At 43.7% G+C, this 17816-nt stretch overlaps 1 protein-coding gene across 2 annotated transcripts in view; it reads left to right on the forward strand.

The window, feature by feature from the left end:
* The window catches only part of ZC3H7A (zinc finger CCCH-type containing 7A), a 69948-nt gene that overhangs the window by 13281 nt on the left and 38851 nt on the right, over window positions 1–17816 (forward strand). Inside the window, exons 3-5 of one of the 2 annotated variants that reach the window (XM_011988104.1) lie at window positions 14527–14628; window positions 15443–15482; window positions 17551–17748. In XM_011988104.1, coding sequence (XP_011843494.1) covers window positions 14561–14628; window positions 15443–15482; window positions 17551–17748 — 306 coding nt within the window. In that variant the 5' untranslated portion in view covers window positions 14527–14560. Of the gene's footprint in view, window positions 1–14360; window positions 14629–15442; window positions 15483–17550; window positions 17749–17816 lie in introns of those variants that run through there. The other variant, XM_011988103.1, reaches the window with a different exon arrangement.

Consider the following 17816-nt stretch of genomic DNA (forward strand, 5'->3'; position numbering starts at 1 on the left):
GGAGAATGGCGTGAACCCGGGAGGCGGAGCTTGCAGTGAGCTGAGATCCGGCCACTGCACTCCAGCCTGGGTGACAGAGCGAGACACTGTCTCAAAACAAATAAAAAAACAAAAGTTAATCTCTCTGCTTTTCTTTTTCCCTTTTTTAGTGTGGCTATTTGGATATTTAAAATGACATGTATGGGCCGGGCGGGGTGACTCACGTCTGTAATCCCAGTACTTTGGGAGGATGAGGTGGGTGCATCACCTGAGGTGAGGAATTCGAGACCAGCCTGGCCAACATGGTGAAACCCGTCTCTAGTAAAAATACAAAAATTAACCAGGCGTGGTGGCAGGCGCCTGTAATCCCAGCTACTGGGGAGGCTGAGGCAGGAGAATCGCTTGAACCGGGAGACAGAGGTTGCAGTGAGCAGAGATTGCACCATTGCACTCCTCCCTGGGCAACAGATGAGACTCCCTCACCACATACATACATACATACATACATACATACAATGACATGTATGCCTCATTTTGTATATTTTGTATAGTATTTTGACTGGACAGCGCTCAGCTGGGGCATCTGAAAGGGTGGTGGCCCTGAGAACACATGTCTATCTGCTTATCTTTCCTGCTTCTCTGATGGCATGTGGCCTCCTTCCCTTAAGGCTGTCAAAGAATCCGCTGCCTCTTCCTTCTCATCCTGAGCCAAACTATTGAACTGAATTGCACAATGGGGTCTTGTCCTAATCTGCAGAATAATTCAGGTTAATGGACAGTATTTTCCCTGTTGAAAACTTTTCCCTATCTGCTGTATGCTGGAGGCTACAAATAGTTATATGAGTTTTGGCTCAGAATGAGATCATGAGTTACTGAGGCTGAATATTATCAATATTTGTGTGTGTATCTGCGTGCGTGTGTGTTTATTCTGCAAAGAGCCCATTGATTTTCTGCCATCCAAATGAAGTGGAGAATTCTTGCGTTTCTTCATGTTACTGTGAATTTCGGGTTTTACACAGACCTACACCCTCTTCCTTTCCCATTCCCCAGGTTCTGTCAGTTTTTGCAAATAAGAATGGTGATTTGTCAGCTACATTGTTCCACAATTCTTAATTCTGACTGATTTTATAATCTGCCAATTGGGGTGGATTAAATTGTCAATATAAGTGGAAAAGAATCAATTATAGAAACTCTCAATTCTAGGGATGGTGAGAGTGACTATTGGAAAGTTTTGAGCATTTCAGTAAAGGAAGAAAGAAACAAAAGATGTCTGTATCCTGTTGCCACAGATACCCTAGAAAGTGCTTTCTAGAGACAGTATGATGTGAGCAAACTTTTGTCTTCTAGATAATGTCTTGAAGTGTTTTGTTTTGCCTTTTTTTTTTTTTTTTTTGGTAGAAAATATTTTTCTCCAGAATCCTTATGAAAATTAAAGTGAGGTGGTGGCAAATCAAGAAGAAATTTTAGATAATTTTTAAGGAGGAAATATTAAAGTATTAATCCGGAAGTTTAAAAGTTACTGCTAGTGATAACATGTTTTAATTTACATGTACACAGAAGACATATTAAATGAGGTGATTTTCGTTTATGTAAAGCAACGCGGTTACTTTTTCACAAATAGAAAGTGGGAAGCTTTGTGTTTTCTGAAAAGGCCCGAATTTGGAGCAGGACATGAATCTGGCGCAGTTGGTAAGAAGGTGAGTGCGTGTTGGGGTTAGGTGTCAGCACTTACTTGGTTGGGAAGACTTCCTTGGGCACATCGTGGTGGTATGAGTGTCCCCAGGCAAATCATTTATCATGAAGATTTTACATGAAATATTCCTGTTGAGTTCTTCCATACAGAGGTCATAGATAAGATGAGAAGTTCCTGGAAACCACCACTTAGCGGGGCTTGGGTGCAGAGGGAGGCTCTTGGGAGGCTCTTTGCCGGGGGAGCCTCTTGACAGACATTGTATCTTACAGAATCTGAAATCTGACAGCAATTTCAAAGCGAATAGTTCCTGTCGGGGGAAGAACTCCAGCCAAAATGTAACATTACCTTGGTGCTGTTGTTTGGCATACCATCTCTCACAAAGTTTTCCTTTTCAGTAAAAGGGAGAAACTGTTTCATAAAGTATCCAGTAGGAGCTTCAACATCTTTAATGTCTTATCACCTGGGTTTGCAGCCTTCTGAGGCTTGCATTGTACCCCAGGTGCTTTTGTAAGTGTTGCAAGAGCCAGTTAATACACTGTTGCCAAACAAGGATGACAATAAGGATACTTGAACTACTTTGTAGTTACTGTTTTTAAAGCTATTAATATTACACAGAGAGGCTTCAGTCTGAGGATAGAATTAAATATGGACTATCATTTTTCCTCCCCCCAACTCCCTTTTTTTTGAGACAGGATCTTGCTCTGACACCCAAGCTGGAGTATAGTGGCATAGTCATAGTTTGCTGCGACCTCAAACTCCTGGCCTCAAGCAATCCTTCTACCTCAGTCTCCCAAGTAGCTGGCACTACAGGTCTACACCACCATGCCCATTTAATTTTTAAAAGTTTTTTTGTAGAGATGGGGTCTCCTGTGTTGCCCAGGCTGGTCTCAAACTCCTGTCCTGAAGTGATCCTCCCACCTCAGCCTCCCAAAGTGTTGGGATTACAGGCATGAGCCACTGCACCCAGCCTGTAATTTTTCACTTGAAATGTAGTGATACCTTTTTAGGCAAAAGTACAAATGCTGTGCTAGGTGACCTCTGCACTGCATTCAGTGGGACACTTTGGTCCTGTGTTAGCACGTCTTGTAAGGCCGTTTTAATATTATTTGTATTTAAATACATTATGTTCTGGGTGGAGCATATCGCCTTGAAAGATTTTCCCTGGAGTGATGTCCTGACTCCTGGCCTACTGCATTCCTGTGAAAGCCCTCTGCTTCATCACTTTGTCTGAGTTGCGTTAAATGATGTCTGTTGAGCATATCTTTTTGTGTGCACGTGCGCACACGCATGCGTGTGTTTCTTTCATTTCTCCTGAATGGCTTCAAAGTGCCCACCTGTTCATCAGAGCCATATTTGTCTTTCAGAGCCCAGCCCAGGGTCACCCTAGACAGGTGCTCACCCCCCTCCAGGCGTCATTGGCACATAATGTTCAGAAGAGCCAGGTGGATAGGCACTCAGGCTTGGAGCCAGGCTGTCTGCCTTTGAAATCGAGCTCTGCTACTTCCTAGCTGTAATCCTGGGCCAGTTGCGTCACTTATCTGTATTTCAGTTTCTTTATAGTACCTGTCACTTAAGGTTAGCAGGAGGATTAAATGACTTAATACGTATAAAGCATGTAGAACAGTGCCTGGCATCCAGTAAGAGCTACTATTTCTGTCTCAGTATGTTGCAGTCACATTTCCCTTACCTTGATGTCTTCTGTTAATGAGAGCTAGTGTCTAAAGTTACCATGTTAGGTCAAAAACTCATGGATGTGGATATATTTGTCTAGTTACCAACATTGTACTAGACTTTGTGATAATGAGTTTAACCTACTAGGCACTGAGTAAATAGTAAGGGAATTCTGAAGATCCAGGATACCTTGAGATCTTACATAACTTCAAGATTAGTAACAAATTTTAAATCAGCTGATCCCAGAGAGATGATATTCCAGTTTGTAAGAGTTCAGTTAATTTAATGAAATTCCTATTTAATTGAGTTTCTTGCTTTAAAATGAACTGTTCAAAGTGTTTCTCCTTGGGCCAGGCATGGGTCACACCTATAATCCTAATACTTTGGGAGGCTAAGGTGGGTGGATTGCTTGAGCCCAGAAGTTTGAGACCAGCCTGGGCAATACAGTGAGACCCTGTCTCTACAAAAAATACAGCAGTTATTCAGGTATAGTGGCATGTGCTTGTAGTCCCAGCTACTTGGGAGGCTGAGGTGGGAGGATTGAGCTCTGGAGGTCGAGGCTGTAGTGAGCTGTGATTGTGCCACTGCACTGCAACCTGGGCCACATAGGGAGACACTGTCTCAAAGACAAAACAAAAAAACAAAGTGCCTTCTTCCCTGGAATTCTTTTTTATTTAGGAGGAGAGGGGATCAGTGAAACTTGTCATTGTATAACTTGAGGAGTTGCTTATGGTTTCAGGTTTTTTTCAATCGCTGTCTCCAGCCAGTTCCCACTATATTAATTCACTTCTCACCTTGTTCCCCCAAAGGGTTGGAGGCCGAGCTCCACCATAGCCAGCTCTGTTTGCAGGCAGTCATTTCCTACCGGGCAGCCTCCTTCTTCACACTTGCTTTTTTTTTTTTTTTGAAGTGAAGTCTTGCTGTGTCGCCCAGGCTGGAGTGCAGTGGGGCCTGATCTTGGCTCACTGCAAGCTCCGCCTCCCCGGTTCACGTCATTCTCCTGCCTCAGCCTCCCGAGTAGCTGGGACCACAGGTGCCTGCCACCACGCCTGGCTAATTTTTTGTAGTTTTAGTAGAGACGGGATTTCACTGTGTTAGCCAGGATGGTCTCGATCTCTTGACTTCGTGATCCGCCCGCCTCAGCCTCCCAGAATGCTGGGATTACAGGCTTGAGCCACCGCGCCTGGCCCACGCTTGCTTTTTGTGAACAGTTTTACCAGCTTCTATCTCCTGGGTCTCTGAACTTTGTATGAGGCATTCTCTTTACACTGGGCCACTTACTTCATTCTTTCGTTCAAGTATTTGTTGAGCTGCACCCAGATGTTGTTCTTACAATGAAGGCTAAGAAGTACCAGGTACCTGCTGAAGTGAATAAGAGGGGTGAGACTGGGGTGAGGCAGCAGTTTAGGGTGGCAAGGGAAGGTCCCTAACAGTGTTATTTAAGCCCACTTCTGGATGGATGAAAAGGAGCCAGCCCTGTAGAGAGCTGGGAAGTGTATTTTGGGCAGAGGGAGCAACAAACACAGTGACTTAGAAGCATGGAGTGCCTTACTTGTTCTGGGAGCTCTTAAAAGGTCAGTATGACAGGAGCCTCATGTGTGAAACTGGGGGAGGGAGGAGCTGCATGGCTTGGGGAGGGGGATCTGCTAGGTCACCCTACGGAGGCAAGGCTTCATCCAGCGTCCCGAGCAACCGCTGAAGGGTCTTAAGCAGAGTGCAAGAATTAGGGTGTGTGTGTGTGTGTGTGTGTGTGTGTGTGTTTTAAAATTTATTTTAGAGACAGGGTCGCGGCTGGAGTGCAGTGGTGTGATTGTAGCTTGCTGAGCCTTGAACCCCTGGGCGTAAGCGATCTTCCTCCCTCAACCTCTGAGTAGCTGAGACTACATACGGGAAGGTGCCCCCAGTCTGGGCTGATGTTTGTTTTTATTTTTTACTTATTTTATTTATTTATTTTTGAGGCAGAATGTCGCTCTGTGGCCCAGACTGGAGTGCAATGGTGTTATCTTGGCTCACTGCACCCTCTGCCTCCTGGGTTCAAGGGATTCTGATGCCTCAGCCTCCGGAGTAGCTGGGTTTACAGGCGCTTGCCACCGTGCCCAGCTAATTTTTGTATTTTTAGTAGAGACGGGGTTTCGCTGTGTTGGCCAGGCTCGTCTCGAACTCTTGACTTCAGGTGATCCACCTGCCTTGGCCTCCCAAAGTGTTGGGATTACAGGCGTGAGTCACCGTACCCGGCCCCTACATCACTCTTTGTAGTAAAATGGTGGGGTAGATTTAAAAAATACTTCAAGATGAAACACGTACTAGAAGAAAATATGAGAGGAGTGAGTATTTTATAATCTCAGAGTGGGGAAAGTATTTCTGAGTATGTCAGAATCTAGGAGCCATAAAAGGAAATACTGATAAATTCAGCTACTTAAAAAAAAATTTTTGGCCGGGCGCGGTGGCTCAAGCCTGTAATCCTAGCACTTTGGGAGGCCGAGACGGGCGGATCACGAGGTCAGGAGATCGAGACCATCCTGGCTAACACGGTGAAACCCCGTCTCTACTAAAAAGTACAAAAAACTAGCCTGGCGAGGTGGCAAGCGCCTGTAGTCCCAGCTACTCGGGAGGCTGAGCCAGGAGAATGGCGTAAACCCGGGAGGCGGAGCTTGCAGTGAGCAGAGATCCGGCCACTGCACTCCAGCCTGGGCAACAGAGCGAGACTCCGTCTCAAAAAAAAAAAAAAAATTTTTTTTAAAAAGGCCGGGCACGGTGGCTCACGCCTGTAATCCCAGCACTTTGAGAGGCTGAGGTGGGAAGATCACCTGAGGTCAGGAGTTCAAGACCAGCCTGATCAACATGGAGAAACCCCGTCTCTGCTAAAAATACAAAATTAGCTGGGCATTTTGGCGCATGCCTGTAATCGCAGCTACCTGGGAGGCTGAGGCAGAAGAATCGCTTGAACCTGGGAGGTGGAGGTTGCAATGAGCCAAGATCGTGCCATTGCACTCCAGCCTGGGCAATAAGAGTGAAACTCCATCTCAAAAAACAATAACAACAACAATGAAAAACCTTTGCTGTCAAAAATAACCAAAGTCAAAAGATTGACATCAAATTGGAAAAAACACCAACATCAAAAAGGACTATTTTCCTCAACATATAAAGAGCTTCCATAAATAAGTAAAGCTCAGCCTGGAAGAAAAATGAGCAGAGGATATGAGCAAACAATTCACAGACAAGGAAGTGCAGATGATTCTTAAATCTGAAAGGACGCTCAGCCTTGATAATGAGAGATTAAAACAAACCAGCCTCATCACATTGCCACAGTGTTTCTCACTTTTTTGGTTAACAAGGATTCACACATTTGATAATGCCTGAATGAAGCAGTGAACCAGGAATCTTGTGCATTGTTAGTGGGAGTATCGCTCGGTGTATTGTGGCAATAGCTGGCAAAATAAATACATATGCCCTTTATCCTTTAGAAATTCTTTTTTTTTTTTTCTGAGATGGAGTCTCGCTCTTAAGTTCAGGTGGAATGCAGTGGCACGATCTCTGCTCACTGTAGCCTCCACCTCCCAGGTTCCAGTGTTTCTCCTGCCTTAGCCTCTCGAGCAGCTGGGATTACAGGCGTGTGCCACCACACCTGGTTAATTTTTGTATTTTTAGTAGAGATGGGGTTTCACCATGTTGGCCAGGCTGGTCTGGAACTCCTGACCTCAAGTGATGTGCCTGCCTCGGCCTCCCAAAGTGCTGGGAGGCGTGAGCCACCATGGCCAGCCTATCCTATAAAAGTTCTTTAAAGGGTTATTTAGATGTGTATGAAATGCCCCGTGCACATGGTGACCTTTAAAGATTGGAAACAACCAGAAGGTCCATCACCAGAGGCCTGGTAAAATTGTGGTACAGGCATATCATAGAACGCTGAGCGTGTATTGAAAACACACTGATTAGATACTCCATGAAGACAGTGGGGTACAGAACTCGCTGGTAGCTCCAGTTTGAATAAAGAAGAACATACACACTGCTGGGCGTGGTGGCTCACGCCTGTAATTCCAGCACTTTGGGAGGCTGAGGCAGGCTGATCACCTGTGGTCAGGAGTTCAAGACCAGCTGGCTGACATGGTGAAACCCTCTCTACAGAAATAACAAAAATTAGCCAAGCATGGTAGTGTGCGCCTGTAATCCCAGCTACTTGGGAGGCTGAGGCAGAAGAATTGCTTGAACCCGGAAAGCAGAGGTTGCAGTGAGTTGAGATCGTGTCATTGCACTCCAGCCTGGGTGACAGAGTGAGAGTTCGTCTCAAAAAAAACATATACACAGAATACTTTTAACTTTTTGTTTTGAAATAATTATAGACTCACAGGAAGTTGCAAAAGTAGTACATAGAGTCCCATGAACCCTTCACCCCTGCTTCCTTCAATGGTGACATATAACTGTAGCACACTGTCAGACAACCAGGAAATTGACATTAGTATAATACTGTTAACCAAACTACAGGTCTCACTGGGTTTTAACCAGCACTCGTGTGTGTGTGTGTGTGTGTGTGTGTGTGTGTGTGTGTGTGTGTATAGTATTACGCAGTTTTATCCCATGCATAAATTCATGTAACCACTCCCACAATCAAGATACAGAATCGTTCTATAGAATATCTTTGTCGGGCCAGACACGGTGGCTCACGCCTGTAATCCCAGCGCTTTGGGAGGCCAAGGCAGGTAGATCACAAGGTCAGGAGTTTTGAGATCTGCTTGACCAACATGGTGAAACCCCATCTCTACTAAAAATACAAAAATTAACTGGGTGTGGTGGTGTACACCTGTAATCCCAGCTACTCGGGAGGCTGAGGCAGGATAGTCGCTTGAACCCAGGAGGTGGAGGTAGTAGTGATCCGAGATCACGCCACTACACTCCAGCCTGGGCGACAAAGCAATACTCCATCTCAAAAAAAAAAAGGAAAAGAAAAGATATATATATATATTTGTCGGGACTTTTCTGAGACTGGTAACAGTGGTTGGTGGCCCTCCAGGGGGGCAAATGGGTGGCTAAGTGATTGGGTGGGAAGGAGACATTCCTTTTCACTGTCATGTTAAAATGGACAGTTTGGGATGTCTGTGAGAAATTCAAATGGAACTGTCAAACAGGCTGGAGAGTCTGCCTTGGGATGGATGTGAGAGTTGTCATGGGGCCCTCGATGAGGGCATTTGACATCTATCTGGTGGAGGGAGGCCCTGTATGGGAGAGTATGGCTCTGGGAGATCTCAAGAGTGGGTCCTCAGGGCTCTCAAAGTGAGAGGTCTGTGGAGATGGAGCCTCAGCCTGCAGGAGACGAGTGGCCTGTGAGGTAGGGACAAACCTAGCCAGGGCTGTGAGGTGGAAGTTGAAGGGAGGGGCCCCAAGGAGGGAGTGCTGCTGAGGCTGAGTAAGAAAAGAGACTGTTGGTTTGACTTTGTAAAATTCTTTCTTTCTTTAAAATTGAGGCTAGATTTTAACAGGATCCAAAAATAAGATGGTATATTTTTAAACATCTTTTTTTCTATTTAAAAACAGCAGTATGGGGCTGGACAAGGGGGCTCACACCTGTAATCCCTGTGCTTTTTTTTTTTTCCTTTGGAGACAAAGTCTTGCTCTTGTCCCCCAGGCTGGAGTGCGATGGCATGATTTCAGCTTACTGCAACCGCTGCCTGCCAGGTTCAAACGATTCTCCTACCTCGGCCTCCCGAGTAGCTGGGATTACAGTCATGTGCCACCATGCCTGGCTAATTTTTGTATTTTTAGTAGAGACAGGGTTTCACCATGTTGGCAAGCCTAGTGTCAAACTCCTGACCTCAGGTGATCTGCCCGCCTCGGCCTCCCAAAGTACTGGGGTTACAGGCATGAGCCACCCCACCTGGCCAGTCCCTGTGCTTTTAATCCCTGTGGAATTAACACAATTAGCTGGGCATGGTGGCACACTTGTAGTCTCAGCTACTGAAGGGGCTGATGGGGGAGGATCGCTTGAGACCAGAAGTTCGAGGTTGCAATGAGCTGTGATCACACCACTGTACTCCAGCCTGGATGACAGTAAGACCTTGTCTCAAAAAAAAAAAAAAAAAAAAAAAACCCAAAACACAAAGGGGTGTGTGTGGGGGGCAGGTTATTTCACAGGTAGAGCTAATAAATGGTGAGGAAAAAAGAAATTACAGTAGTAGTTTGGGGAAGGGGCACGAGGCAATTTTCTCTAGAGTGACAGTTAATGGTCTGTATCTTTTCTTTTTTAAGAGACAAGATCTTGTTCTGTTGCCCAAGTTGAGGTGTAGTGGCGCGGTTGGCAGCTCGCTGCAGCCTCCAACTCCTGGGCTTAATCAGTCCTCTTGCCTTAGCCTCCTGAGTAGCTAGGACTACAGGCACATACCACCATACCTGGCTTATTTTCTTTTTTGTTTTTTTGTAGAGATGGGGTCTCTCCATCTTGCCCAGGCTGTTCTCATACTCCTGGGCTCAAATGATCCTCCTGCCTTGGCCTCCCAAAGTGCTGGTCTATATCCTGATAGGGCTTTGGGTCACATGAGTTTGTCAAAATTCACATTAAGATTTGTGTGTTTTATCTTGAAAAACAAAACTGTAAACAAATATTGATCTCTAGTTACTGAAGTGTATGCTGAGATGTTTAGGTGTCTGCAGCTCACTTTGAAATTTATTAAAACAGTAAGATGGATTGATGAATGAACAGAAGGTTGAGCCGGTAGATAAAGATGGGCAGATGTGATCTCACAAAACATTAATTGTACATTTGGGCATACAGTATTGTAATTTTTTTTTTTTTAACTTTACTGTGTGTTTGAGAACTTTCAAAATAAAAGTTTTTGGGGAAACTTAAAAAACGACTGAAGATGAAATCTTCTGTCATGTTATATTTCAATATTCCTGATACTATGATCCTAGATCTTTAAACATATAAAGGGGTGTATTTTGTGCATTAAAAATGTCTGTATCCATTTTCCATTTCCTTTCAATCACTTACTTGTGGTGTCAGCTCTTTGCCACATGCCTTTTGTGTATAAGGTTGAGGTTCGAGGTTCTCTAACACTTTCTGGGGAAAATAGCTTTAAGGCTATAAACTTGGCAGATATCAGTACCCAGGAGTCCATTCTTAACCAGCAGATTAACTTTCTGAGTCAACCTCAAACCAGTTCCCCACCTTGGCTAGACAGAGGCTGAGAGAAAGGTACATCATTCACTGAACAGTATGGTCATCGTCCTGGTTTCGGGCATCCTTTTCTTTGGTTCCCTCCTTCTGGCCTGACTGCTCTGGCACCCTGAAGACTACTCTGGGTTCCTCTGAGCTCTACAGTTCGAACTCTAATTAAATTGCCCTGTTTTAGCTAAAACAAACAAAAGCCCGGTGGTCCCTTAAGTCATCTTTCCAAGGAAGGGCTCAGAGGATACATAAACTTTTAAAAATTTGTTTAATTTTTGTACAGAGGTAATTCATTTACGTGGCTCCAAATAAAACAAAAGTTTTGAACATATAAATTGAAAAGACCTCGCCCTACCCCTGTTCCAGCCCTCAGTCTTCCACTACTGCTGTAGTCTCCATGATTCCATCTGGAGCTATTTTATGTCCACACAAGCATATGTCAATATATATACCTACCTGCCACTTAAAAAAAAACAAAATGGCCAGGCACAGTGGCTCACACTTGTAATCCCAGCACTTTGGGAGGCCGAGGCGGGCGGATCACTCACGAGGTCAGGAGATCGAGACCATCCTGGCTAACACAGTGAAACCCCATCTCTACTAAAAATACAAAAAATTAGCTGGGCGTGGTGGCGGGCACCTGTAGTCCCAGCTACTTGGGAGGCTGAGGCAGGAGAATGGCGTGAAGCCACGAGGCGGAGGTTGCAGTGAACAGAGATCGTGCCATTGCACTCCAGCCTGCTTGACAGAGTGAGACTCCGTCTCAAAAAACAAAACAAAACAAAACAGGTCATATCATGGATACTTATATGCCTCATCTTTTTTTTTTTTTCCTATAATTTCTTCAGGCATTTCGTTTTTGATAGACTTTGGGTAAGTTTTTTAAAAAAATACTACTTTTGAGACAGGGTCTCACTTTCTCACCCAGGCAGGAGTGCAGTGGCCCAATCGTAGCTCATTACAGCCTTGACCTCCTGGGTTCAAGCCATCCTCCTGTCTCCATCTTCTGAGTAGCTGGGACTACAGGTACGCACCACAACACCCGGTTACTTTATTTTTATTTATTCTTTTTTTTGAGACAGGGTCTTACTCTGTCACCCAGGCTGGAGTGCAGTGGCATGATTACGGCTCACTGCAACCTCGACCTCACAGGCTCCATCAGTCCTCCCACCTCAGCCTCCTGAGTAGCTAGGACTACAGGTGCATGCCACCATGCCTAGCTAATCTTTATATTTTTTGTTTATTTATTTATTTTGAGACGGAGTTTCACTCTTGTTGCCCAGGCTGGAGTGCCGTGGCACCATCTCAGCTCACTGCAACCTCTACCTCTTGAGTTCAAGCGATTCTCCTGCCCCAGCCTCCACAGTAGCTGGGATTACAGGCATGCACCACCACACCTGGCTAATTTTGTATTTTTAGTAGGTTTCCGCATGTTGATCAGGCTGGTCTGGAACTCCTGACCTCAGGTGATCCACCCGCCTCAGTCTCCCAAAGTGCTGGGATTATAGGCATGAACCACCACGCCCCACCAACTTTTTTTGTTTTTTTGTTTTGTTTTGTTTTGTTTTGTTTTGAGACGGAGAGTCACTCTTGTTGCCCAGTGGAGTGCAATGGTGCGATCTTGGCTCACTGCAACATCCGCCTACCAGGTTCAAGCGATTCTCCTGCCTCAGCCTCCCAAATAACTGGGATTATAGGCACATACCACCATGCCTGGCTAATTTTGTATTTTCAGTAGAGATGGGGTTTCTCCATGTTGGTCAGGCTGGTCTCGAACTCCTGACCTCAGGTGATCCACCCACCTTGGCCTCTCAAAGTGCTGGATTACAGGTGTGAGCCACTGCTCCTGGCCTCTTTTAAATTTTTTTGTAGAAATGGGGGTCTCCCTGTGTTGCCCAGGTTGGTCTTGAACTCCTAGGCTCAAATGATCTTCCTGCCTTTGCCTCCCAGAGTGCTGGGATTACAGGTATGAGCTACCACGAGTGGCCTGAGTTAGTTTTAAAAATCTTTTTCTTTTACAAATAGTGCTTCCTTAAATTATTTTGTACATATAAATTTTTAAAAAACATTTATACATTTAAAAAAATATATAAATTAAAAAAAAAACCAAAACACTTCTCATAAGGACATGGGTGGACATGTCCAAGTAGATAGAAGGGCAGAATGAGCTTCCATGTCCCCTCATCCAGCTGGAACCATTATCCGTATTTTTGGTATTCTTGTTTTATTTCCACCCAGCTACCTGCCTTTTGGCTAAACTGTTTTAAAAGCACATCCCAGAAATAGTGTCATTTTACTCTAGTGTCATGGATTTCTTAAACTTCTTATTTTGTAATGTTTCAAACACCTACAAAGTCCAGAGACTAGTACTGAAGAATCCCCTGCACTTCTCCCATGGTTATCAGCGTTCTGCTGTTTCCTCCCCACCTCACACCCAGCGCCGCCCCCCACCGCCTTTTTTTGTTGCTGGAGTATTTTAAAGCAAGTCCGCTATGTCATATCCTTTCCCATGTAAACACTTCAGTAAAGTGCCAACTTTACAGGACAAAAATATTGAGAACTGACAATGTTTCAAAGAAGAAAGGGATTAGCACCAGTTACCAGCATTTGGGACATTCCAACCCCCATCTCACCCTTATACTTAAAAAAAAAAATGAGATTTAAAAATAAAACTGCAAATGCCAAGCAATAATGAAACTAAAAAATTTCAGCAATGTGTTTGAAACATGAGTGGAATTTCCCTTCCTGTCACCTAGGTCCAAATACATGGTTTATGTGTAAGATGTTGTCTTAACTTGAGGTGTCAGTTGTTCTCAACTGGGGCCGATTGTGCTTTCCCCACCCTGACATTTGACAATATCTGGAGACATTTTTGGTTGTGAGTGGGGTTGGGGTGAGGGGTTACAGGCGTAGTGGGTAGAGGCAGAAATACTGCCAACATCCTGCAATCACAAGACAACTACTTAGCTAGCCCAGAATGCCACGCCTGAGAAACTCATTTGGGCCACTGGGAGATGATGTTTTCTGTCAGATCTCTTGTCTGTGGCTCTCCTTGAACTTGGGGAACTGCTCAGTGAACATTGATTAGTGGAGGTGGGGCCCAAAAGAACGATATGTGTTGACATTTGCAAGTGTTATATTGAAGGTAACATTTTAACATCCAGAACATTCCAATAGAAGTAACTTTATGTATATCATTATTTTATCTGTTGTGTCAACAATAATCATTTTGGAAGTTTGTGGGACAAAATATGTATAAGGTTTAAACTTGGCTTACAAGGAAGTCAGACTCCCTCGGAGGCAAGCGGATGTGAAACCCTTTTATTTCTGGAGAGCTTCCAGAAGCAAAACAAGGCTGGAACTGTTCTAGGGACAGCTTATGCGTGCGTGTAGACGGGGAAAAACAAAACCTGAAGCCAAAGGAGGGAAGAGGAAAGGAAGGGGAGACATGACTTTTTCCTGGAGACTGCTCAGGAGGGGTATATGAAGTCTGCATAGCCATTCAGCCTTAAAGAACGTGAAAACTGGCCGGGCGCCGTGGCTCACACCTATAATCCCACACTTTGGGAGACCGAGGTAGGTGGATCACTTGAGGTCAGGAGTTCGAGTCTAGCTTGACCAACAAGGTGAAATCCCGTCTCTCCTAAAAATACAAAAATTAGCTAGGTGTGGTGGCAGGCGACTGTAGTCCCAGCCACTCAGGAGGCTGAGACAGGAGAATTGCTTGAACCCAGGAGGCGGAAGTTGCAGTGAGCCGAGATCACGCCACTACACTCCAGCCTGGGCAATGGAGTAAGACTCCGTCTCAAAAAAAGAATGTGAAAACGGTGTGCTTATGGTGTGCCGGACCATAGGGGGCCCACAGAGATGACTCCCGTAGGGTCCCTGCTCTCCAGGACCCTGGAGTCAAGTCAGAAATGGACGTGTGCATAGCCGATTGTGTGACAAGGTCTGGATTTATGGGTGTTTTGATTGGAGTCCAGGGGCCCTGGTACCTTATGTGCTTTTTTGCCTTGTTTCTTTCCAGATTGCTCATTTAGAAAGTGGATGTGTGGGATAACATGTCCAGTGTGTCCGAGGAGAGAAGAAAAAGGCAGCAGAACATTAAGGAAGGACTGCAGTTCATACAGTAAGAGCTTCAAGAGTTCTTGTGTTCTTGCCGCATCTTAATTCTTTGATGTGGATGTATGTTTTGTGGAGGGTAAGAACTCTTTAGTCATGTTTAATAGGTCCAGTTAATTTGGGTTAGAAACTCCATATTCTAGCAATATTTTTTTCTCTCGTCCATTTGAACATTCTTGCATTCGGAAGCAAGTCTTACTGTTGCTGGCTTTTAGGGCTATAATTGTTAGTCTCCCCCAAAATGTTAGACTGAGGAATTTGAATTTGTTCTAAGAAGAGTGCTGCTGAGTGGAAAGTGACTGAAAATGAACATCTGGCGGCACAGAGGGCTTCTGTGATCAGACGTGTCTGTTCAGAAGCTCAGTGTTTAATTGGACTTCTTGAAGCATGTCAATGATGAGACAGCTGTGGTTTGGATGGACATGTCCAGGCAGAAGGGCCTCTTTGTTCCTTCCTGGGAAGGAGACATTCTCTCTATACTGCAGTAAATTGGATCAAATATTGTTAGTGGTTCTGTACTATTTTTAACCTTTTTTTTGGCATTTGAAGAATTAGGGTTTTTAAAAATAGAAGTAGGTTTGAAAGTAAAGTGTTGTACTTAAAAAATACTAAGTAATAGTTTAGTTTTTTTTGTGTGTTTTGTTTTTTGTTTTCGTAACTGTAGTCATCTGTGAATAATGGTAGTAAAGGAGGAGGAAGTCTTTAAAATATGCCTTGAACCAGTAGCAAGCTAATGGAACCACAGATTTAAGATGACTTCTAGCTGAACAAGTCCTGATAAGGAGCTTGATAATTACAATTAATTTGTTTCTTCTTCTTAGGTCGCCGCTGTCATATCCAGGAACACAGGAGCAATATGCGGTAATGACTCTGGGCAGGTCTGCTTGAAAGCTCTGCAACTGGCTTGTAAACTGTAATTTGTAGCAGGGGTTGGTAAATGATGGCCTTGTGGGCCCAATCTGGCCTGCTGTCCTTTTTAAAATTTTATTTCATTTTTTTTTGCAAATAAAGCTTTATTGGAACACAGCCACACTCATTTGTTTATGTATTATCTGTGGCTGTTTTTGCGACATATGGTAGTTTTGACAGAGACCATATGGCCCATGGAGCCTAAAACATGTACTGTCTGGGCATTTGCAGAAGTTTGCCAATCCCTTCTATATAGGTTTTTTTGGTTTGTTTTTTTTGTTGTTGTTGTTTTTGTTTTTTTGCATACTTGCACAGTTGTCCTGTATTTGCTTTCCTCTATTAGTATGGTTTTGAATTAATTTATCTTTTGAGCCCCTTGAAAATTATTTATCATGTCATTGAAAATAAGTGGGACAGAATTTATTGAGAAAGAGTGTGTGGAACATCTTTTTCTGTTAGGAGATGTTCTGACAGCAGCAAAGGGGAACTGGATACCAAGAGGGAAGAACTAGTGATCTACTAGTTAGGAACAGGGAGAAAGCCCAGTTCATTGGGACTTTGACTGCAGACTCTTGTCTCTACTAACTGTTGGTTCACCTGTGTTTTTTATCCTCTGAGGGTTTTGAGGCTTCTAAATGTCACTTTTTTGCTGCCTCTCTCCCTCCTCCCCTTTTCTTCTCTCTTATTCCTTCCCTCTCTACAAACAGATTTAGAATAAAAAAGTATTACAGCCAGAAATAAACTGTAACAGTTGTTTCGTTTTGCACATGTGGAACTGGGGTTTAAACATGCTAAGTGGCATGTCACGAGTTACACTGATTGTTAATAGTTGATCTGTCCCGTCTTTTAAATGATTTAATCAGCTTAGACAGGAATTCATAAAATGAGACAAAACAAGTTGAATATTTTTCTGATCTTGTGTTGAAAAAGGGCTTTTAAAATACGAAAATATGGCGAGGCGTGGTGGCTCATACCTGTAATCCCAGCACTTTTGGAGGCTGAAGAGGGTGGATCACTTGAGGCCAGGAGTTTGAGACTAGCCTGGGCAACATGGCAAAACCCCATCTCTACTAAAGATACAAAAATTAGCCAAGTGTGGTGGCAGTTGCCTGTAATCCCAGCTACTCAGGAGGCTGAGACACCAAGAATCATTTGAACGCAGGAAGTGAAGTTACAGTGAGTTGAGATCGTGCCACTGCACTCCAGCCTGGGTGCCAGAGTGAGACTCAGAACTAAACTAAAGCATGATAGAAATAATGAAGGAAAATGACAAACTTTTGTACATGCTAAAAGAATATATGTACTTACTTGATAAGAAAAAAGTTTAACATCCCCCTCCCCCCAAATCAGTAAATGACCTGAGCAGTTTACAGAAAAAGAAATACAAGGGGTCCATAAAAATGTGGAATAGTTCAATTTCACTAGTAAAGACATGCAAATACAAAGAGGATACCATTTAAAAAAAAAAAAAAAACATAAAAACACAAAATAATACCATTTTCCACCTAGAAATTGGTAGATTTTACATACATGTGCATGTGTAACCACACGTGTACACATGCACACACACTACCCAGGGGGGTGGATCATAAGGTCAGGAGTTCGAGACCAGCCTGACCAATATGGAGTGTAAAGAAAACCACTAGAACCATTTTTCATCGTGGCCTTTTTCGAAGGCAGTTTGGAAACACTGCTCAAAAGCCTTAAGCTATTCACTCTCTTTGACCTGGGGCTTCCACTTCGTTTCTCTAGTAGGAACAGAATTGGAGATGTGAACAAACATTTATAGGGTACTTTTGCTGTTTCTTAATAGTGAGAAATTGAATTTCCCCTTGAAAAAGCAAGCAAGATACAATACCTAGCTGAGATAGCAGTGACTCGGGCATCTCACAATTTCTTAGAGCAATGCTGCTGTTCTGTCACATTGTTTCCTGTGAAGTTTTAGGTATAAAAATTAAAAATTACTTATGCCTTATCTTGTTTGATAGAAGACTTCAAGTGGTAACTTTCTCTTTTTTAGGTATATTTGCATGCTCTCGTGAGAAATCTTTTTAATGAAGGAAATGACGTTTATCGGGAACGTGATTGGAACAACTCGATAAGCCAGTACACGGAAGCTTTGAATATAGCTGATTATGCAAAATCTGAAGAAATTTTAATCCCCAAAGAAATAATTGAAAAACTATATATAAATCGTATTGCCTGCTATTCTAATATGGTGAGTTGTAATTTTTTTTTTTTTTTGAGACGGAGTCTCGCTCTGTCGCCCAGGCTGGAGTGCAGTGG

Source organism: Mandrillus leucophaeus, unplaced genomic scaffold (assembly GCF_000951045.1).
Source record: "Mandrillus leucophaeus isolate KB7577 unplaced genomic scaffold, Mleu.le_1.0 Scaffold323, whole genome shotgun sequence".
NCBI classification, from domain to species: Eukaryota; Metazoa; Chordata; class Mammalia; order Primates; family Cercopithecidae; genus Mandrillus; species Mandrillus leucophaeus.